The 23,205-nt window shown below is 41.5% G+C and overlaps 1 protein-coding gene across 2 annotated transcripts in view; it reads left to right on the top strand.

Moving 5' to 3' along the window:
- The window catches only part of rasgef1ba (RasGEF domain family, member 1Ba), a 35,162-nt gene extending 29,941 nt beyond the window's left edge, over positions 1-5,221 (top strand). For both annotated transcript variants that reach the window (XM_041998342.1, XM_041998341.1), the window contains exons 11-14: positions 219-314; positions 712-835; positions 1,835-1,907; positions 3,939-5,221. In XM_041998342.1, the coding sequence (XP_041854276.1) occupies positions 219-314; positions 712-835; positions 1,835-1,907; positions 3,939-3,963 (318 nt within the window). In that variant the 3' untranslated portion in view covers positions 3,964-5,221. The remainder of the gene's footprint in view (positions 1-218; positions 315-711; positions 836-1,834; positions 1,908-3,938) is intronic.
- Positions 5,222-23,205: the final 17,984 nt, after the last annotated feature.

Here is a 23,205-nt window from a genome sequence, read left to right as displayed (position 1 = left end):
TTGCACTTCTCCATCTTTGGATGGAGGATTTCGTCTTTGTCTTGGGGAAAATGTTTCTGATCAGAACGGAGGCGGCTGGTCCGGGTTTTTCCTGGAGCTTCTTTATCAACTGTAAATCCTGTGAATGGAAGTTTATAAAAGACACATCTGAGTCATATGGAAACCCCCCCACACACACCTTCCCATCAGTGAAATTTAATCTTTCTCTTGTCTTTCAGATTGTCATCCCTTTCTTCAGCCTGCTCATCAAAGACATCTACTTCCTGAACGAAGGATGTGCCAACAGGCTGCAGAACGGGCACGTCAACTTCGAGGTAAAATTTAAGGGAGTTTCCCTAGCAACGAATTTCCCCAGCTGATCTATCATGTCATGAAACACTGTGCTGTTTACTACGCACGGCAACAACTGCACCGTTATCTGTCACCACTTCCTTAAAGTTTGTTAGATTTTAGGGAAGTAAGACTCGAGTTTGTAAAGTTCAGCTGTGTTTCCATGAAACAGCCACAACTGTGACCAAATATTTTCCACTCGTGTTTGGTCACACAGCCGAGCTATTTAAAGATTCACTGTGTCCTGTTAAGACATTTCTATATGAAGACATCAAAACAGCTGCTCATGTTTACACGCCTTGCTTATAGATGGTGTGATGATAATTAAATTCAACTATCTGAAGCTTTAAATCTTTAACCCACCATGTTGTTGCATTTCAGAAATTCTGGGAACTCGCCAAACAAGTGAGTGAGTTCATGACCTGGAAGCAGGTGGAGTGTCCGTTTGAGAAGGACCGCAAGATCCTGCAGTACCTGCTGACTGCTCCAGTTTTCACAGAAGATGGTGAGTTTCCCAAATGAAACCAGTACCACATCGTCTTAAAATCTACATTCTGACTGGTAACCAGTATTAGAGGAACTTCTTCCTCACTGGTTTATGTCCGTCCATTCGTTTTCTATATCTACTTAATCCAATTCCTGGTCGCAGAGAAGCTAGGAAAAGGGGAATTTTAAGATCATTTCCATTTTCAGTCACCTAATTAAATTCCAAGCAGGAGGAACGACATCATGGACTTGCAATTATCAAAACTTAGCCGTAAATTGTTCTTTCATTGGCTATACATAAACTTTTAATTGGTCACATCATGAATTAAGGTCCACTTGTGAGTAAAATGGACAGTAAAGCTAAATGCAGGCCCAGGAGCCATCTGCATGTTTTCAATCTTTATGCTAAGCTAGGCTAATGATCTGCTGCTGTTAGCTTCATAGCTAAGTAAACCAAAAGCTAACAACGGAACACAAAAATGCAAAGTATAAATACATGAACATCAACACAATTTAGGTCGAAAACAACAGATTTAAAGTAAAATTTAGGTTCACAAATTTCCTGTTCTTGAATAAAAATGAGCCATTTAGATGTTGTAGTAAAGGAGTAAAGATCACGTTGTGTTCTCTGGTTTGTTGTTCTTGATAAAGAAAACTGTAGGCCAGAGACAACAGAAGGACTTTTTCCTGCTAAGCCTGAAATCCACACACACACACTTTCTTATCACCTCTTATACTCGAGCAGAGCTGATAGATTCTGCCTCCTTTAATCCACATCAAAGTCGTGTGTCACCGGCTCCGGCTCTCATCGTGGTTTTATCCGGGAGAGACCCAGAGGTCTGTGAATTCCTCCTGACACTGAAGCGCTCCCACCAGCTGACTGAACCCAGCTGTTTTAGAAACATGGTTGTCACAGATGACCAAAGAGGCTTCAAGTCTTTCTCACCCTGTCGAAATCATTTATTCAGTTTTTTAGGATGAAAGACAAGCTAACGATATTTTGCTTTTCCCATCACAGCATTATATCTGGCGTCGTACGAGAGCGAAGGTCCTGAGAATAACATGGAGAAGGACAGATGGAAGTCTCTGAGGTGTGTATGACCCCCCCCCCAACCCTCTTCTTTATTTCACTCTTTGTACTCAAACACACACACACACACGCTCCCCCCTCAGTCTTCAGGTTTTCCAATCATTGCTGTCACTGAACATCCCGTCCTGTTTCCCTGCTGACCGGACACACCCAGAGGGATGTAGGTCACACTGCAGAACTGACCTCTCGCGCTATTCAATAAATGCATCAAACACACACCACCTCTCATCACTCTTCTCGGCCGAGCCGTCACGTCAGCGAGCACATGTGAAAAAGGACATCAGTCATTTTCACACAGTTTAATAACACCATGCTCGCTTCGGGTGAGAAAAAAAATCCTATTTGTTTGAGAGAAGAGCATCTCCCATGCTTTCCCCGAGCTCTAGATCAGATATGCATTTATCGGATAGTCCATATATTTGTAGACATGCCACGTTTCTTTCCCTAATTATTCCTATAAATCAAATGTGCAATCTTTCCAAACCTGCAGGCTGCATTTTTTAACCAAAAAAATAAATAAATTAGATTACTTGTATTAGCTGATATTGCAAAGAAAAGACAAGTTTTTCTTCAAAACATAAAATATTCAACTTGTAAAATTTAACTCTTATTTATCTTAATTTAGTATGGCATTTGCTTCACCACTTAACACTTATTCACAATTATATGTATACACACACACACACACACATTGGAACATGAGGAAAAATGAGACTGGAATAAATTAATTAGCTTAAAAAATAATCATCAGAATGCTCTCATGTCACAGCTGCAGAGTTTTTCTGCCCCCTAGTGGCCAGAAAATGATTTTCACTTTAAATTGCATCAAATAATTAACAGAGCTTTGAAACATTAAAAAAAAATAAAGCAGAAATTCTTCAGGACTGAATTTAAATTTCTTAACTGTCATTGCTTATAAATAAAACAAATGAGATCACATCAATAAGCAAACCAATTTGAGTTTTTTAAGTGGATGTGTAAAAGCAAAAACGCAGTCATAAACATCCCTGTTTTCATTTCCAGAACCGATTGTAGGATGAAAAAAAAACATGTAAAACTAAAACTACAACCTGTATTCATGAAAAACATGTCCACCCACCTCCATGCCATCGATGTGCTGGCAGGGTCGCGGGTGAGAGCAGGTTTCTGGATCAGGTCTGGGAGCGTTGGGTTAACCCCCGTCAGGGTGAATCCACTCAGCCCAGCGTGGGCGTGTCACGTTTTCTGATGGCTTGCCAACGATCTCAGCGTTTTCCAGAGCTTCGCCTCCGCTGCGACGCGATCTGTCGCTTTACTCCAGCAGAACACGCTGCCCTGCTGGGAGGGGCTGTTCAACATGGCTGGGACAAAGCGCCCCCCCCCCCCCCCCCCCCCCCCCCCACACACACACCCCCACACAACAAGCTGTTGCTGTTTGTTCAGGTTTTTCTGCTTAGAATTAAAACAAGTCCAGCTTGTAAAAACTGTATTCATCGAATCCAGTTTATAAAAGAAAATAAAAACCTAGTTAATGAAACTTATTGTATCAAACCTCTTTGATTCAGTCCCCCATCCATAAGCCGAGGGATACCTGCTGAGAAACAGGAGTTAATTACTACAAAATCAAACATTTAACATGCAGAGAAAAGTGGAGGGTGCATCATGGGATATCTCTCAGCAGCATGAGCCTATAACAGTGAAACTAAAGGGACGGCTACATGTAAACTTTTTACATGTTACACGTAAATACACATGTTTATCATGGCTGTCTTGCGTATTTTGCATGTGTTTGAAGCATCCTTGGAAATAAACACTACAGTGTGTTGGAGCAGGGAAACACTGAAAGTTTGCAGGACTGTGGGCCTTGAACAGCATAAATGGACCTTCAGGGTCTCTAATCCAGCTGTTGTAGCCTAACTCGCGTTTAAAGCTCAGCTTGTCTTGAAATGACCGGACCCTCTATTTTCACAGTACCAGAATCTAATTCTCATTAAAATGTGGAAGTCTCTGCTTCATCCTCAGGTGTTTACAGCCATCTGTTTTCTCTTCACAGGTCCACCCTGCTAAGCAGGGTCTAAACTCTGGGAAAACCGGAAAAACCCAACAGGCGATGCAGCTGTTGTCCAAACGACGTATCCACATGTTGGAAGGGAAATGACAATCTCTACTTTGGCTGGCGAGGACCTTTTGTGCTCCCCTCCCCGCCTCAGATTCCTACGGAGCTCTGCTTGTCCTTATCCTCCTGCTCTTCGTGCTGTATATTTTAGGACAGCTGATTTTCATCTCTTTGTATGACTTTATAGTCGTTTTGTTAAAAGATGCGCCGCAAGCCTTCAATGTTAAAAGATTTCTGTTTACGGTTCAAAGCGTCTCTCCCTGATAAACACTGTTTTTCTTTAACTGAACTAACTACAAAGTTAGCTGCTGGTTGGCTAACGCAATGGAAACGCTACGCTCTGGTTCCACATGCCAGCATCCTCTGTAGAAGCCAAACCTTCACCTGAAACACTGTCCATCGTTAAGCTTATGGTCACTGTCCGAGTTTCCTTCACACGTCTCCTGTTTTGTTGTAGCGTGTACGATAGAGCACTGGCTGCATCTAAAAAAGGATCAAATGTTTTTGTTTGTTATATTTCTGATTCAAGATGCAACTCTTATTTAAATCCTAAAACACACGAGGTCCCATTTACTCTAAAATCAGCATCAGTAAGCTTTGGTTAAGTTTCGCCTGGGTGTGTGTGTCGGTGGGGGGGTGGACTGTGTTACAGGCTGACTTGCGCTTCATCAGCAGGAGGTTTAATGATGGTTTCCTGTTGCTGCTGGAGCTAAAGCAGCCCTCTGAGCCAGGTGTTAGCATATCCACTCCTTCCTGTCGGTGTAGTGTGGTTGTGCTGCCCCCTGGTGGCCTGGGCAGGGAAGTGTATGCATTTTGTGTTAAAATTATTTTTCATATTGTTAAATGTCTCTCCTTCCTTTTTATTTAATTTATAAACGTGTAGTTACGTTATCTTATGACAATATTCACTCTTATTTAATTTTGTACTAGATACGTAACATGTTTAATGCTGTGTAGTCCTCATATTTAAATATTTTTTGTATAAGTTTGTATGAGTTGCTTCAGGTACGAGCTCAGAGTATGAAGTTGAAGTTTTTTGACGGATGTCAGCTTTGCCTTGACTGGTTCTCCCTCAGATTGCTGTTGTGGTTTATTGTGAACATAGTTTGTTTTTGTTTCTCCCCGTGTTGATCCATTTGTATTTGGATTGTTGAAATTAAACAGTTTATAAATGATTTGGTTGTGTTTAAAGAGAAAGTTAATAAAAATGTTTTAAATGATCAGCTGACTATTTCTTAATCCGAGGATTCAAGCTGAAAGGATCCATAAATCACAGCAAGTACAACCTTAGAAACGGGTTTATTTCACACTCGTTCACACTTATTTTTAAAAGCTTATCTTTCAAATGCTGCAAATCAAATACTAAAATGTGGAACATTAAATGATTAAACATTGGCTTTTAATTTATAATAACTACAGGCCACTCCAGTATTCCACCTGTTCAGCTGCTTGTCAACACAAACATCTAATCAGCCAATCGCATGGTGACTTCAACACATCTGGTCACGCAGACATGATGAAGACGACTTACTGAAGTTCAACCGGAGCATCAGAATGAGTAGGAAAGGAGATTTAAACGTAGCATGGTTGGAGTGTTCAGAAACAAACATCTCTGAACACACAACACGTCCAAGCTTGAAGCAGATAAAGCAGCAGAAGACACATCGGGTGCCTCCTGTCAGCTAAGAACAGGAAACTGAGGCTACAATTCACACACACTCACCAACACTGGACAATAGAAGATGGAGAAACGTTGCTGGTCTGATGCGTCTCCATTTCAGCTCCACATTCAGATGCTCGGCTCAGAATCTGCTGGAAACATCATGAAAATGGGGTTTAATCTGGTACTGGCAAGGTGGACCTGATAAACTGGCCAGTAAGTGTATATATAATGTATAGTTATATATTACATAAATTATAATTATTAGATTACTGGAATCACTGACATTAATAATTAATAGTTTTTATTAGCTGAGGTGATTTAAATCAAGTAATGCATCAAAAGCTGAAAATAGTAACATGAACTTACCAAAGCAGCAGAGGACGGCCTCTTCTGGTTCGGGACTGGAGAGGAGGAGCTCAACGGCTGGAGAGGTGAAGGAGAGGCCGTCAGATCAGCAGAGAATGTATAGAGTTCACATTGTTCTTAGAGCAGCTTGTTCACGTAAGACAACAGAAAATTCAAAGTGTTTCAGACTTATGGTTCAGACACTCAAATTTCATCAACAAATCAAATCGAACAGTAAGATTTAGGTCAAATTTAGCAGTTAAAATACACACTAGAAAGTAAATTATCATGCAGAGAAAATCCTGTATGAGACTAAATGCTTATGGACAATTTTTGAGAGAACTCCACTGACACTGAAGTCTTTGCATGTGGACGTTTGGCTCCACCTGGTGTACACACCAAGTAAGTGCAACTCACAGCAAAAGCGGCTCAGTTTTAAAGCATCTGCAGCCCAATGATGCACAACAACCAAATAAAGTGTGAGGAGCAGCTTTTTAAGGATAAGAGGAAACCTAAAAGCACCGTCAGCATTACATCAGGCTTTATTTCCTGTTACATCAAGGCACAGGGGAGCCGTGAACATGAGGACAAATGCAAGGTTAAGGAGGCAGACAGGCGCAGATAAACAGGTTTAATAAAAGTTAAACTATATAACACAAAAACGTGGACATGGCACGGTTAAACTAACAGTACCAACAGAGGGCAGAAAGGAAAAACAATAAACTTGCAAGAGAGGAAGTGAAGCCAAGGGCTTAAACACACTAACAGGTGAGGTGAATGAACAAATCAGACCAGGTGAACTAATGAGGAGAAACCAAAAAACCTAACCCTAAATCCAAGAAACCAAGAACACTGAAACTGAGCAAGAACTCAAACACATAAACCAAACAAGACCCAAACCCGAAACATTAAAGTAAACTGAGGAACGAAGCTAGAATCAAGACAGTCCTGGACCAACTCCATGATTCAATACTTAACCCATGTCGAAGCAGATTAGGTACAGAATAAAAACAAACTAAAAAAAACCTTCTATTGTATAAAATAAAACTTTTACATCTAAATCCTGCTTTAGATGTAACAGGACAGATTTGACAGAAAATATAACATTTAATTTATAAATAAAAAAAAGTTGTGTCATTTCAACCGATAATCACCACTCCACTGTTAATAATAATAATAATAATAATAATAATAATAATAATAATAATAGAACCAGAGCTCAGCCAAACTGGTCCTGTTTCATTTTGTGCAACTTCAACTCTGTAAAACATCAGGAAACATCTGCAGCAGACAGAAACCGGACATGTAACTATGACTTACTACACTTGTAAGGACGAGTCGATCTGAGTTTAATCCAGCTGCAGACGATGATCCGGAGGAAGAGGAGAAGAGGGACATGAACTTATGTTTGCTGTGGTTAATATCTTGCTAGGTCTCGTCACGTTGCTGGAATCATCCAAACTGCTGGAAGTGGCTGATTCTTGCTGTGTGTCACCTGACACATGTTCCTTTTTTCACGTTACCAGTGGACCTTTTCTCACGTCTATTGTCCAAAGGTATCAGCCTGCTACCACTTCACTGAAGCTAGTTAATGACTTCGAGCCAAATATCGCGATAACTAAAAAATAATGCATTATGTTCTTTAGGTTATCGCGGGATTTGGTGATTAAAGGCACACAAACGCACACTAGAGATGGGATTTATGGCTCTTTGAAGGGAGCCGGATCTTGAGGAGCAGTTCCTTTCAAAGAGCCATTCAAAAGACTGGCATGTGTGTGTATACGTGGGTGCGTGTGACTGTGTGAAAGATTTCATTGAGTGTTTTTTATTCTTATGTTTTTAATCATGTAAAGAACTTTGTGTTGCCTATGGCATGAAAAGCGCTTTATAAATAAAGTTTGATTTGATTTGATTTGATTTGATGAAGGCAGTGTCAAAAATTGGTATATAAAAAGAATGGCTCACAAATGAACGGCTCACAGCTGTGAGTCGGTTCCCATTGTTCATTTAACAGAGTTGTTCAAGAGAATCAATTCGTTCATGAACGTCACATCTCTAACACACACACACACACACACACACACACACACACACACACACAACTTGCAAATATTTTGAGGGATAAGTTTCTCAATGTAAAAAAAGCACATATGGGAGCTGATTCTACTTTTGATTATAAAACAGCTGGTTAATAGTTATAAACTAAATTTATTTTGAAAAGTAGAAAAATTTAAATGAAAACGCTGCATGGGAGGGCCTGACTTGTGAATGGGCGGGCCTTGCCCACTGGGGCCCCTAGCGCTGGTGTTCTGTCAGAGAAGCATACGTTATGTTAATGCACATGCAGGTTAAGGTTAGGTTTAGGGTTAGGTGCAGTCGTCCTCGCTGTCTGATGTGGTGTGATGCAAAACTAAGCTGCAACGTCATGCGGCGTCCTGGAGGGAAAATTTGTGAAGTAAGGTATCTCAGCCTTGGGATGCTGCTGGATAGCAACATCTCCAGAAATGTACATAATAAATGTCACTGCACCGTCAAATGTGGCTTCACATCTGTGGCTACATTCAGGGGTGCTGCGAGAGATTTTGGGCTCCATTTTGGGCTGCAAGACTTCGTATTTAAAAACCCATCTATCTTTTTTTTAAATACTTAAACAATTAATTATCTCATGATAATTACAAAACAAATTACAAATACAAAACTTAAATACAAAATAACCTTTTCCATGAAAAGGAAATTTATTTATAATCTGTGGAGAAACAAATCAAATCTCAATTAAAACACCATCAAAAACAAAATGGCCACTCATTGTTTATTTATTGTATTGCGAGCGTTATCATCATTAAACCAGAAGCAAATGGTAAAATAAAGAGGTAGGCTCAGAATATATCAGAAACAAAACATAGCAGGACACACATGGTTTATTGTATTATATGAACTGAATGTAATACGGTCACAAGCGAACCACTGTAGAGATTTACAGTCAAACAATGGCTGGGAGCATCTTTAACGTTAAATAGTCACATTTTAAAAGGTAGAACTTTGTGTAATAAGATATCAAGGAGAGGTAAAGGTAAACTATTGCTGAGTCAAGCTCTTGCAATCTCATTCACCATCACTGTCCTTGCTCAGCCTTTTTTTACCAAGAGCCTAACGTGGAGCTTCTCCCTGCAGAATCACTTATCCACCTTTCTATTATATATATATTATATTATAAATAGTATCTCCAATCATGTAATGTCATGTGTAATAGCGTCACAATCCTTATTTCTGGTGGCCTCCCACTATTTTGTTTGACTTAAAGGTGCTTTCAGTGATTTCACCAACAATGTGAAGGGAAACTGATCTGACTACAAATCCTCCACGTCATCGTCTCCCTCATGTAGCAACACATGAAGTCTAACTTATCTCCAGATCTGTAGACTCACAGGTGAAGCATTAGATTAGTGGGGAAAAACATATATGACGCTATATGGTTGTTGCTAGTTAACCTTCTGATAACTAGAAAATGTAAATATTTCTCTGATTGGATTGAAAGCAGTCACCCAGTCTGCTGCACTGGAAATGTTCCTACTGCAAAGCAGGAGGATGAGTCCCGAACTACTGGCCTAACCTAACATTACAGTGATAGCTGAGAACCATTCAATCAGTCTAAAATAAAGACAAACCATTTTTTATTTACTATTAATTATTCAGAACGATTTTTTTCTATTCAATTTGTTTTTTTCAATAATAAATTAATTCAACGCTCTGCTGCTCAGCTCCTTCCTCAGGGGCTACCTGGACGTCTTCAGGTGGGGTGGGGAGGGGAGGGAGGGTCTGGCAGCATCTACTTCGGTTGCTCTCGTGTCTGTTCGGAACATATGTCATTTTTTTTTAGCCGGGCAGCTTGCTGATCGTTTGTCTGCCTTGATTATTTGATTAAAACAACAGTGAAATGAATAAAATCCAGAGTTTTCTTCAGAAATATGAGCTAATATGGGAGCAATCTTAGTGATACCAATGCACTGTAACTAAAATGTTTGTGTGATTATATATATATATATATATATATATATATATATATATATATAATCACACAAACATATATATGTATATATATATATATATATATAAATATATATATATATATATATATATATATATATATATATATATATATATGGTGGGATTTGTGAAAAAAACAGAGGGGGGTATAATTTTGAGAAACATTTTTATTTGGAAAAATGACCACACGGACAAACGAGGAGGCGGACAGGCGAGGACAGCGTGCTGTAATGCGAGACTCGGCGAGACTTGACAGGATCAACATGGTGCGCTACTGAAAACAAACGCCCCAAGCTAACAGAGAAAAATTAAAATAATAATAATAATATATATTTATATATAAAAACAAGGGGTCGATATTCCAAACCACACCAACCCGGTCACTCTGGATCACAGCGAAGAAGATGTCACCAGCCCGACAGATTTCATTGAAGAAAGCTTCCAGCGGATCGTGATGGGGAAGTCCAATGTGTGACGCCAAGCTCCAAATCTGGCTCCAAAAGGGTTCGCCCGGCGGATTTCCCTGAAGCGACCAGCCCAGTTTCTCCAACCAGCAGCGATACGACGGATATCTTAATCTCCATCGACGGGAAGCTATCCAGTCTCGATGCCCAGCTCCCCCTGCTGGAAGTTCTTTACCGTGAGTTTCAAGAAAGTTTGGAATATATCCAAAAACAGGTGGAAGCTCTTGCTACGGAGAACAAGGCCCTCAAAGATTCGGTGGCAAGCCTTACCGAAGCAGTAAGCCAACTATCAGAAGAAAATAAAAAAATGAAAATTAGTCCTAGACCTTCAGGCTCGTAGCATGAGAGATAACTTAGTTATTTCAGGGATCCCTGAGCAGAAGGAGGAAGATACAGAGGCAGCTGTTAAAAAATTCATCAGAACCAAGTTGAAACTTCCGGAGGAAAAAGTAAAAGCCATCTTCTTTCATCGAGTTCACCGCATGTTCACCGCATGGATAGTAGCTATTTTCGTTCTCCACAAAGAAAAAGAAGAGGTGAAGCGTTGTGGCAGACAGATTCGTGGGACTGACCTCAGCATGAGCGATCAGTTTCCCAGAGAAATCCTGGAGTGTCACAAGATCTTGTTCCCAATCAGGAGAAAAGTCCTGGACAGAGGAGCCCGCGCTGTCATCTCGGTGGACAAACTTTACGTTAATGGACAGCTACATCGTGACCATAACACCGCTCCCTGGCTCTACTGACCTCAGATATGTATCCACACTCTGCACTTTTACAGGTGATACAAATGCTAATCAGACTCACTGGGCTTAAGTCACAGTTTAATGTTTGTTCACATTAGACAATAACACTGCCAGTCTCTAATGTTCACAAAAATGTACTTATTTTTTATGGGTTTATTTTCTTTTTTCACCCACTCCTCCCCTTTTTCTTGTCATTTTCTGCTCATTTTTTTCTTCTTTTTCTCTCTCTTTGCACTCTTTATTTTTTCTAGCTACCACCTCACAAAACCACATCATCGAAACTGGCAATCCACGAACACTGTTAAACAATATATGGAAGATTTTGGACGTTGCGATATATGGCGGTCTTATCACCCTAATATAATAGTACACCTTCTTTTCCTCAGTTCACCATTCATACTCTGGGCTAGATTATTTTCTGGTTAGCAGTTCTGTGGTAAGTGAGATTTCAGAGACCCAGATTCACACCACCACTATCAGCGACGATGCACCAGTTTTCTTCACTTTGAGGAACACAAGAATCACACCATCGGCTAAAAGCTGGAGATTTAATACAGCGTTGCTTAAAGATCCCGACTTTATCAGCTACTTCACCAAAGAATGGGCTATATACTTAGAAAACAAAGATTACTCATTTAACTGGTCTAAGAGTACAGTTCTACCCATCAACTGTAGCTTTCATAATCTACCCAACATCACCTTACAATCAGGTAACATTAGATACCTGGGTGTAAAAATTCCCTCCAGGCTCTCAGAACTAACAAAACTTAATTACATTCACCTTCTTAAGACTATAGAAGATGATCTTGCTCGCTGGAAATCTCTACCCATTTCACTCATGGGGAGAGTTGCCACCATAAAAATGATGGTTCTACCCAAAATCAACTATTTGTTTTCTACAATTCCTATGAAACCCCTAACTGGTTTAAATCACTAGAATCACACATCTCCCAATTTCTCTGGAAAAATAAACCTCCCCGGATCAGTTTAAAAACTTTACAGAAGCCAAAAAACAGGGGAGGATTAGACCTGCCTAACTTTCAACGTTACTTCCTAGCTACTAGTTTGCAATATGTCCTAAAATGGCTCAAACCTAGTCCACTAGATGACCTGTGGATAGACATAGAACAAACATTTTGTGACAATTTGGAAATTTCTAATCTTCTTTTTTTTCAGCTCAAGTATAAAAAAGCTAAAGTCCTTCAAAAGTGTCAACATCAGCACTTCTCTGACAGCCTGGTGGGAATTTCTCAACAAAACTAACTCCTCAATAATACCATGTAAACTCACACCCATCTGGAACAATCCCGACATTCAATACACACAAAATTCCCCCTTTACCGAACAGACCTAGAACTTCCTCCAATGGTAGCTGATTTTATGGACCTCTGTACCACAAAATTACTTTAAAAAATATACAGATTAATGCTAAAAGGAAATGATCCAAATTCCCTACCTACTTCAAAATGGAAGAAAGATTATCCAATCCTGTCCTTTTCTCCCCCCCCTTTTTTTTCTTCACTCTTCCTCTATCTTCCTGTCAGGTTCAGCACTGACATATAAAGACTAAAGAAAATAAGATTACAATAAAAATAATAAAAATATCATGGGCAGCCATGTATATAACATGTCTCCCTTAGTAGAGCAAATCTGTCAAGCAAAATATGGCACACAGACCACTGTTCTGTATGTTAGGATGCTGGACAGGACAGGGTAAAAAAAGAGGAAAAATTACCACAACAACGGACCAACAGTATAACAGGCTAAAAGTGATTGTTTCCCCTGTAAACTTGCTTACCTCCGGTTATATAACCATGGCAGTATAGGTTCCTTTGTGTTTTTTAAACTAGAACTGAACGCCTGCATTTGCAGAAATATTTGCTTATTATATTGAACTTAAATTTGTGCCAAATAAAAATAAATAAAATCTATTAAAAAAAAAAGTCCCTATATAAATTTAAAACAAAATATGGCAAAGCCTACCACAATGTGTTGTCAAGAGATTATGTTTTCTTTTGTGGTTAAATGGGTAACCTATACGTCGCTACAAAAACAGTCTGCTCTGATAAAGCATCTCAGCCTTTTTTTCTGATCGAACGTCAAATGGGGCCCTTGACCACTTTTGGGGCAAAACGTATAGGCAAGGCAAATTTATTTGTACATCACATTTCATTTACAAGACAACTGAACGGGCTTTACACAAAACATAAAAGCATTACAGCAAGGTGCAGAAAAAATACAAGGGAAGAGGTGGAGGAATTGCGCCACTCTAACTTAAAACAATGGTTAAAATCTGTTAAAGCACTAATGGGAATGGAGGATGTTGGGCAAGCCATGGCAACACAAGACCCCACTATTCTGCAGCTGCAGTGTGACACTCTGGCCAAACACTTCTCCTCAGTGTGGGGCCCAAGTGGAGCAGGCTCTACCTTCTGAGGAGGATCTCACCCATAAGCGGTCACATGGTGTTATCCAACTTTTGAACATTGGACAAGTTAAAGCTAGGCTCCACAAAGTTAATACATTAAAGGCAGCTGGTCCTGACTGTATCCCATTTTGGATTCTAAAAACTTTTTGTGAAGAGCTGGCTCCGATGCTGTGTGATGTTTTTAATTCATTCATCAAGCACAACATCTTTCCTGCACTCTGGAAAAAAGCTCTGGTTGAGGCCCTTCCCAAAAAGTCAAAGCCAAGTTTTCCAACTGATTACCGGCAAATCTCTTTGGTCAGCTGTGTTGGGAAAGTACATGAAGGGATCCTGAGGGATGCTTTATTACAGGACACTGCCTCTAAAATTGCCTCCATTCAACATGGCTTTATAAACAGCAGATCAGCTGTTACAGCACTAATCCACGCCCTCAAACAGTGGCATGAAGCCCTCAACAACAGTCCCAAATTGGATTTGCATGCTGCTTTTGTAGATTTTTCCCACGCCTTTGACACAATAAACCATTGTCACCTACTCAAAGCACTAGCTGAGATGCAGGTAAGTCGCTCCCTGTGGCTCAGTGTGAAAAGTGACCTGAGTGACAGAGAACAACCGGTGCAGCGGGGCTCCTGTATTTCATCTCCGTGTGTCATTCCAGCAGGTGTCCCCCAAGGGGGGCTATTATCATCGTTACTCTTTGGAATACGCATTAATAGTTTGGATTCATGTCTTGCTCCTTCTGTTTTGAATGTCAAGTATGCAGATGACCTCACACTGACTGAACTGCTGATGGGGTCCTTGCCTGGTGTGCTACAGAAGGCCCTGGACTCGGTGGATGAGTGGGGACAGGAGTTCTCACTAGCAGTTAATGGTGCAAAAACCAAAGACATGGTCATCAGTGCTCGACGAGAGCCCAACATTCCCTGCCCTCCCTTACCAGCAGTAAATGGTGTAACGATCAGTAGAGTCTCTACATTCAAACTTCTGGGAGTTCAAATATCCTCTGATCTTACCTGAGATGCACATGTAGATACATGCTCTCCAAAACTCGCCCCAGAATCTACTACCTGAGTGTGGCCAGGCGAGCTGGACTCCAACCTGAAGTCCTCAAACAGATCTACCTGAGCTTCATCAGACCTGTACTGGAGTATGCCGGAACAGTGTGGGGAGGACTGACCAAAGGTCTGTCTGATGAACTGGAACATGTGCAAAAAAGATGCTGCAAGATAATTGGCATCCCAGCCTCCTCCCTTCCAACACTAAGTAAGAGACGGGATGAGGCCACACTGCGCACGCTCATCAACATCCTTAAAGAACGGTTCCCGTCCTCTACACACCTGCACCATCCAGGCCCCCTCCACTGGATATGAGTTGAGACACCAAAGACAATTTTTAGCAAATAAGAGCAAAACTAGGAAACATGAACTGTATTTTATTCCTCGTGCTCATTATTTTACAGTTGGCTTTTATAGTAATTTGTGATTTCAGTGTTGTATATAGTCTGTTGGTAGTCTTGTTTTTTTGTTTTTTATGATGTTGTGATTGATTCAGGTTTCGCATGTCTCCTGCCATGTCAGTTTTAATAAATCTAACAAGTGTATTAGAAAAACAAAGATTAAAAAAGATAAAATTGATTACATAAAAACACAAAGAAAAATCTCAAATAAAAAAAAAAAAGTTAAGATTTCAGTGTAAAAGAACCAGCTGCAGATCTGGACTCCTAGTAAGAACTATTGAAATGCAGCTGAAATCAGGTGGTTCTTCAACCTTGATTTAAATAAACTGACTTGATTTAAAGTGTTTCAGCTGATATATATATATATATATATATATATATATATATGTATAAACAGGAAAGTTAAAACATCATCATCATCCCCCACCAGTGTGACCCCCTCAAATCCATCCACAGAGTGACCAGCTCTACTAATCTCCATGTCTTACCTTCATAAATGACAGATGCGGCACATGTGTTAAATGCATTAAAATTTTTAATGCAATTAATTACATAAATTAGTTACTGTCATTAAGGCGTTATGTTTGACAGCCCTAATATATCTTCATATGTATTTCCTTCCTGTTTGGTTTGTGCTGGTAACCATTTTTTATTTGTGTTTTAATACAAGCCTCCTGTTATTGTTTTACATTTTAACATTAAAATGAACAACTGGACACAGAACCAAAGCAAATAAATACAAAGAATAAAGCCTTGTTTAGATTTTCACCCACATTCCATTCACTGTTGCTCGGGCAACCCGGACTGTACCACTACACCTTCTTTAAGGCATGTGCCCCCCCCCCCATTCTTTGCACAAATGGTACGATCCTAGTTTATCCACGGAATGATGTAATAAAGGCAGTGACGTTACCAAGCACACGGCAACAGCCGATGACATCACTTAGTGTCATAAAAAGGTGGAATTTAGAATAGAATTTCCTAAGCAGTCAGTTTTGAGCAGCCTTTCGACTCTCACAGACGTCTACCGAAGTTTAGATAAACTTTGTACATATCCGTTTACCAAGAACTTGGAAAAACAGAAAATGACTCACCAGAGAGAAAACATGGATCTCGAGACAAAAAACAAGGGCCTTCTGAAGGAAATCGAAGTTCTCGTGAGAGAGAACAAATCTCTTCGCCAAGAGATGGCAGCCAAAAATAAAATGGCGTGCAATCTTGAAAAAGAGAAAGTTCATCTCTCTAAAGAAAACAAGGATCTTCATGGCAAAAACAAGGAATTTCGAAAGGAAATCAAGAACCTTGACAAGGAGATCAAATCTTTTCACTGTAAGATGGATGTCATCGGTAAGGCCAAGAAAGATTCTGAAACAGAGAATGTGGATCTTAGGAAAGACAACATGGACCTTCAAAACAAAAACAAAAACCTTTTGAAGGAAATGAAGGATCTTGAGAAAAAGAACCAAGGTCTCCACAAAACTGTCGAAGTCCTTCGCAAAAATCTCGAGCGTTCCCGGAACAAAAGTAAGAGGGACATCCTGATGGAGAACGAACTTTTGGCCATGAAGAACAAGTGTCTCCAAAATTATGCTGACAGCCTGGTTGGTAAAAATGAGGCCCTGAAAACAGATTTGGAAAGTCTCCAGACGACGCTGACGCAAACTGAGAAGGATTTAGAAGATGCCAAATTCAGGGTGAAAGTAGACAATAAGTGGCTGGAAATAAAACATCGATGCTTGAAAGAAATCCTGAACCAGACAGAGAAAAAGCTGAGCGACTGCCAGGAACTCTGTGACCTGAAGGATGAAGAGCTTCAGATCAAAACTCACCTTTTCCAAAATTCTCTGGAAACCATAACAAGCCTGCAAAGCAAATATGACAGAAAGGATGAAGAGAACAAGTCATTGCGGCAACAAATGGAGGACAACAACAAAGGGATTGAGCAGAAGATGTGTGCCACTGAACAAGAACTCCAAAAGGTTAATGAAGACCTCAGTATCTTGGTAGGAAACTTCAGCAAGGTGAGCTTAGAAAATTCTTCACTGCAGGACCGAGCTCAGTCCTTGGAGGAACGGCTGGACCAGACAGAGAAAAATCTGAGCGACTGCAAGGAACTCTGTGACCTGAAGGATGAAGAACTTCAGATCAAAACTCAGCTTTTCCAAAAGGCTCTGGAAAAACTGACAAGCCTCCAAGAAAAACATGAAGAACAGGAGGAACAGCTGGACCAGACCAAGAAGAGGCTGACTGACTGCCAAGAAATCTGTAGACAAAAAGATGACAAGATTGAAGAGAAAACTTTTCTTGATCAGTATGTTCTGGAAGAGGCAGCAACCGAGCTATCCAAGCAGGATATGATTATCCAGGAAAATGATTTGCTGCATAAACATAATCTTAAAGACACATACAAGATAAGCGTAGAAAACACGCCACCGGGGACACAAGTTCAACCCCTGGAGAAACAGCAGGACCAGGCCAGCAGGTGGCTAACTGGGTGCCAAGAAACTGGGCAGAAGGATGAGAAACTAAGAGACAACTCAACTACTCCAGTATGCTCGGGAAGAGCAACCCTGCAGAGCAAATGTGCTGAGATGGAGAGAGAAAACTGCACACAAAATCAGAACCTGCAAAAACTAATGGACACGGTTGACAAGAAACCAGAAGTCTCCAGTAAATTTTGGACCATCTTTAAATCAAGATTCACAGAAACTCAGTAAGAACTGAAAGACTATGGAGAAAATAACAGAGTTGAGGAGTGAAAACACACATATATTTATGTATACTGATCCCAGCCTGCCTGAAAACCTTGACCATCATGCCTGTTCCCAGAAAGACAGCGGTGGACAGTCTCAACAACTACAGGTCTGTGGTCATGAAGCGTTTTGAAAGACTAGTTTCACAGCACACAAGGGTCTGTCTGCCACCCGCTCTGGACCCCATCAGTTTGCCTACAGGGCGAACCGATCTACAGATAACGCCGTCCCCATAGTCCACCACTCTGCGCTGAGACACCTGGAGCTTCAGGTAAGCTACGCAAGGCTGCGCTTCTTGGATTTTAGCTCAGCTTTCAACCACATCATTCCCAAGATCCTGGTGCAGAAACCCCTGCATCCTGGCCTCTCCTCCCCCACCTGCCAGTGGACTTCTTAAGGTCGATTTATACTCACGCGGCGTTTGCTTGGGGTTGAAAATTAAGAAATAATTCGTTCAGCCTCAAATCGATCCGCTGGTTAAGGTTTTTAAAAACGGTAGTTACTGTCGTGTTCGTTGTGTTGGTTCTTCAACCATGTATATATATGTATATATACATACGTATATAAACATATATATACATATATATACATATGCATATATATATACATATATATGCATATGTATATATATACACATATATATACGTATGTATATATATGTGTATATATACATATATATATATACATACGTATATATATATGTATATATATATACACGCGATCATAAATCCACCTTTAGCTGACCGCCCACAATCCGTCAAGCTCCAGCTTGGGGGTGAGCGTTGTCCTAGAATCATGTTGCAATCAACTTGATCGACTGGTTATTGTTTTTAAAATCTGTGCTTACCACACAAATTTAGCGAGACGATCCAGATATCTGGCGACACGTATACAACGTATATATATATACGTACGTATATATATATATATATGTTATGTTTATGTATATCCGAAATCATGTACACAACGTAGTCTATACATGTGTACCGTCTATATATATATATATATATATATATATATATATATATATATATATATATATATAAACCATATACATACATATATATTGTGGGCGGTCAGCTTAGAAGTCCACTGGCAGGTGGGGGAGGAGAGGCCAAGATGCAGGAGTTTCTACACCACGATCTCAGGAATGATGTAGTTGAAGGATGAGCTGAAATCTAAGAAGAGCAGCCTTGCATAACTTCCCTGAAGCTCCAGGTGACTCAGGGCAGAGTGGAGGGCAATGAGGATAGTGTCATCTGTAAATCGGCTTGCCCTGTAGGCAAACTGATGGGGTCCAGAGTGGGTGGCAGACAGACGCTTGTGGGTTGGGAAACTAGTCTTTCAAAACACTTCATGACCACAGGCGTAAGGGCATCAGATGTGTGCCACTGAACAAGAATCATGGTCTACCACACCAGGCAGGACCCCAGGCCACAGGCGTAAGGGCATCAGATGTGTGCCACTGAACAAGAATCATGGCAGGAAACTTCAGCAAGGTGAGTTTAGAAAATGCTTTACTGCAGGCACTAGCTCAGTCCTTTGAGGAACAGCTGGACCAGACTGTCTTGCCTATCCTGCCACTCAGGTGCGCTCCAATTCTCCTAAGTTCTAACCACCGGTCCCAGCACTACATTACCCAGAATTCCTCTGTTCCAGCCATCTTGGATCTCACCTGCATCCCATCTTTATCATCTTCAGTCTACACCTAGTTGTCTCCCTGAATAGACTCCATGTCCAGACTGATGCTTTGTTTAGTATTTTTTGTCCATGGTCACTAAACATCTGTGCTAGAGGCTTTGTTAAACACTTTGGCTTCATACCTGCGCTTGTGTCCGGCTTCTCCCTCTGGCTCGCCTGACATATTACTACACCACCATGGAAGCAGCGGGCAGTAATTGCCCTGGAACAGTGGGTGGAAAGACAGGAGGAAATGATGGCTGAACTTCTGCAGCAGTTACGTATGCCTCTTCACCCACAGCCATCTTCACCACCAGCACCTGGCAGTGCTTCTTCATCTGCAGCGAGGGTTGCTACAGCGCCTGCCAGCTGGTCCATCTCCTCTCCGATAAGGTTCCCGGAGATATTCTACAGAAATTCTACAGGTTGTGCTGGTTTTCTTCTGCAGTGCAACCTCTTCTTCTCCTACCATCCAGAGCTGCAGGATGGAGAGAAGATCGCCACGGTCATCTCTCTCCTCGGAGGACGTGCATGAGACTGGGCTACGGCGGTCTGGACCGTTCAGTCGCAGAATACGCATGGTGGTTATGAACCAGTTCTACCAATAACAAGAGAGGGCTGGACTGAAGGACACCACAGAAGCGGTAACCATGGTAGCAAAGGAGCAAGCCTTGAGTTCTAGAGCAATGGAGGCCCAGATCTACCACACCAGGCAGGACCCCAGGTCTACCACACCAGGCAGGACCCCATGCCACAGGCGTAAGGGCATCAGATGTGTGCCACTGAACAGACTTTGAACGTTCTCCGCCGCGGTTTTCCTCCCTGGACCGCCAACATATTTTTCCCTTGGCGGACTTTATTGTGCATGTGCAACTCTCAGCAGAGATAAAAAAAAAAAGAAGACGATGTCTCACTCTATATTTTTTCCCCCTCTTTGTGCATGTGCAGTGTGCAACTCTCAGCAGAGATAGGATTAGAAGACGATGTCTCACTCTGTAGTTTTTTTTTTTGTTTTTTTTCTTTTTTTGCCGACAATAGTCGACAGCTAAATTCGTTGTCGACTATTTTTATTGTCTACTATTGTCGACTACGTCGACTAATCGTTGCAGCCCTAGTCAGAAGTGATATAAGAGATAAGAGAATATGGCAAAATTTAACGCTCCAACGAACTTCACATTCAATAAACCTAGGAGTGGCCTGATCGGAAGCAACAATTCCAGAGGTACAGAATCGCAACGAAACTTGATAAAGATGATGGACAAGTGCATGTGAGCTGCCTGATCTATGCAATGGGCAACGAGGCTGAGAATATCTTTAAGTCATTCACATTTGCTCGAGAAGATGATCGCAACGACTTTGCCATCATCGTGCAGAAGTTTGATGACTACTTTTTCCCACGGAGGAATATTATCCACGAACGGGCGTGTTTCCACCAGTGGATTCAACGAACAGGAGAGAAAGCAGAAAGCTTTATCCGAGCTCTGTATGAACTTTCAGAGCATTGCGAGTTCGGCACAACTCGAGACGAAAATATTCGTGACCGAATCGTAGTGGGAATAGTAGATAAAGAGCTCTCCCGCAAGCTACAGATGACGGCGGACCTAACACTGGCGCAGACAATACAGACCGTCAGACAGTCAGAAGAGGTGGCAGCACAAGTGAATCTGCAAGGAGACAGCGCAGGATCTGTTCAGGAAGTGCAGTTTAAACGAAAAAAACCCGCACTGGAAGCCCCAACAGCGACAAGACAAGCCCAATGATAGAAAATGGAGAATAAAGGAAAAGAAATGTAGTAAATGTGGAAAAGCACAACATGGCAGGGATGAAAAATGCCCTGCAGGAAAAGCTACATGCCACAACTGTCATAAAATGGGACACTGGGCCAGAGTGTGCCACAGCAGCAGGACAGTGAATGAAGTGACAGAGACAGAGAAAATTGAGCAGAGTTCTTATTTCCTGGGCTCAGTGTGTGACATAAATGAGAAAAGTAAGCAGCGGACTGTACAGCTATTTGCAAATTCCAACCCAGTAGAATTCAAAATAGATACAGGAGCCGATGTATCTGTGATGTGTGAGGACACATTTCATAAACTCACTCCTAAAGGACCCCTGGAACCAGCTGAGATCCCTCTCATCAGCCCCGGAGGCGAGTTGCCATGTCTGGGCCGTCTTAAAGCGACAATCAGCCACAAAGGAAAGGATTACTCATTCACAGCTTACGTGATTCGTGGACACAGAGTCAACAACTTAGTCAGCCGGGCCCTATCAGTCGAGCTGAACCTAGTAAGACGAGTGGATGAGGTCAAATCCTACACCAGCCACCTACAAGCCTATGGTGAGCATGATACACTTGGATGCTGCCAGTGGATTCTGGCAAATTCCACTACACCCAGACAGCTGTAAACTGACAACATTTATCACACCATTTGGCATATACTGTTTCAAAAGACTACCCTTTGGTACCCTAGTGCACCAGCGATTTTTCAGCGAAAGATGCTTGAGACCCTCGAAGGTTTAGAAGGAGTGGAGGTGTTCATGGATGATATTTTAGTCTATGGAACTTCAATGGAGCAACACAACGCCCGCCTTGACAAAGTACTGCAGCGGATTGAGTCAGCAGGTCTGAAACTCAACAAAGATAAGTGTTCACTCAGACAGAGCCAGCTACAATTCCTGGGTCACATCATCGATCAGTCTGGGGTCAGGCCAGACCCGGAGAAAGTGGAGGCAATTCGCCAGTTACCGCCTCCAAGAAACGTGCAAGAGTTGAAAAGGGTCTTAGGTATGGTAAACTACCTGGGCAGATTTTTTCCAGCTCTTGCAACAGTGGGACAGCCATTGTATGAGCTCTTAACGAGCAAGAACATCTGGAACTGGGGTCATTCACAGCAATCAGCTTTTGAGGACATCAAAAGAATGCTGACAAAGGCGCCAGTCCTCACCTTTTATGACATCACAAGACCCACAGCTGTGTCAGCTGACGCCAGCAGCTATGGATTAGGAGCCGCACTGCTTCAGCTCCACGGAGAAGAGTGGAAGCCAATAGCCTATTGTTCCAGGCGTCTTTCAGAGGCGGAATCTCGCTACGCACAAATAGAGAAAGAGTGTCTAGCTGGTGTATGGGCATGTGAAAAATTTGACAAGTATTTGTGTGGACTGGATGAGTTTAAGCTGAAGACTGACCACAAACCGCTAGTGCTGCTTATTAACAATCAAAGCCTTGATAATGTCCCTTTGAAGTGCCAGCGTCTCCTGATGCGGCTAATGAGATATAAGCCAGTGGCCGAATATGTGCCTGGAAAAACTCTCCTTATTGCTGACACACTATCCAGGAGTCCACGATCTTACATAACGGAAGAGACAGACACACACAGTGAGGTGGAATGCTATGTAGCTGCAGTGATACAGGGCATCCCCGCATCCCCAAGCAGAATGGAGAGTATCAAAATGGCAACCGCAGCTGATGGTGAGCTTCAGACAGTGATTCAACTCACAAGAAAGCGATGGCCTGACCACAGCAGTAATGTTCCACTGAACATCAGACCATACATGAAAGTGAAAAATGAACTAACTGAAGCTGATGGCTGGTATAGCGTTTACTTATATTGCGTTTTGTTAACGGGTCCAC

The sequence above is a fragment of the Melanotaenia boesemani genome, chromosome 11, assembly GCF_017639745.1.
Source record: "Melanotaenia boesemani isolate fMelBoe1 chromosome 11, fMelBoe1.pri, whole genome shotgun sequence".
Lineage (NCBI taxonomy): Eukaryota > Metazoa > Chordata > Actinopteri > Atheriniformes > Melanotaeniidae > Melanotaenia > Melanotaenia boesemani.
Note: the sequence above shows the minus strand (reverse complement) of the source record. Positions and strands in the feature narration are given on the sequence as shown.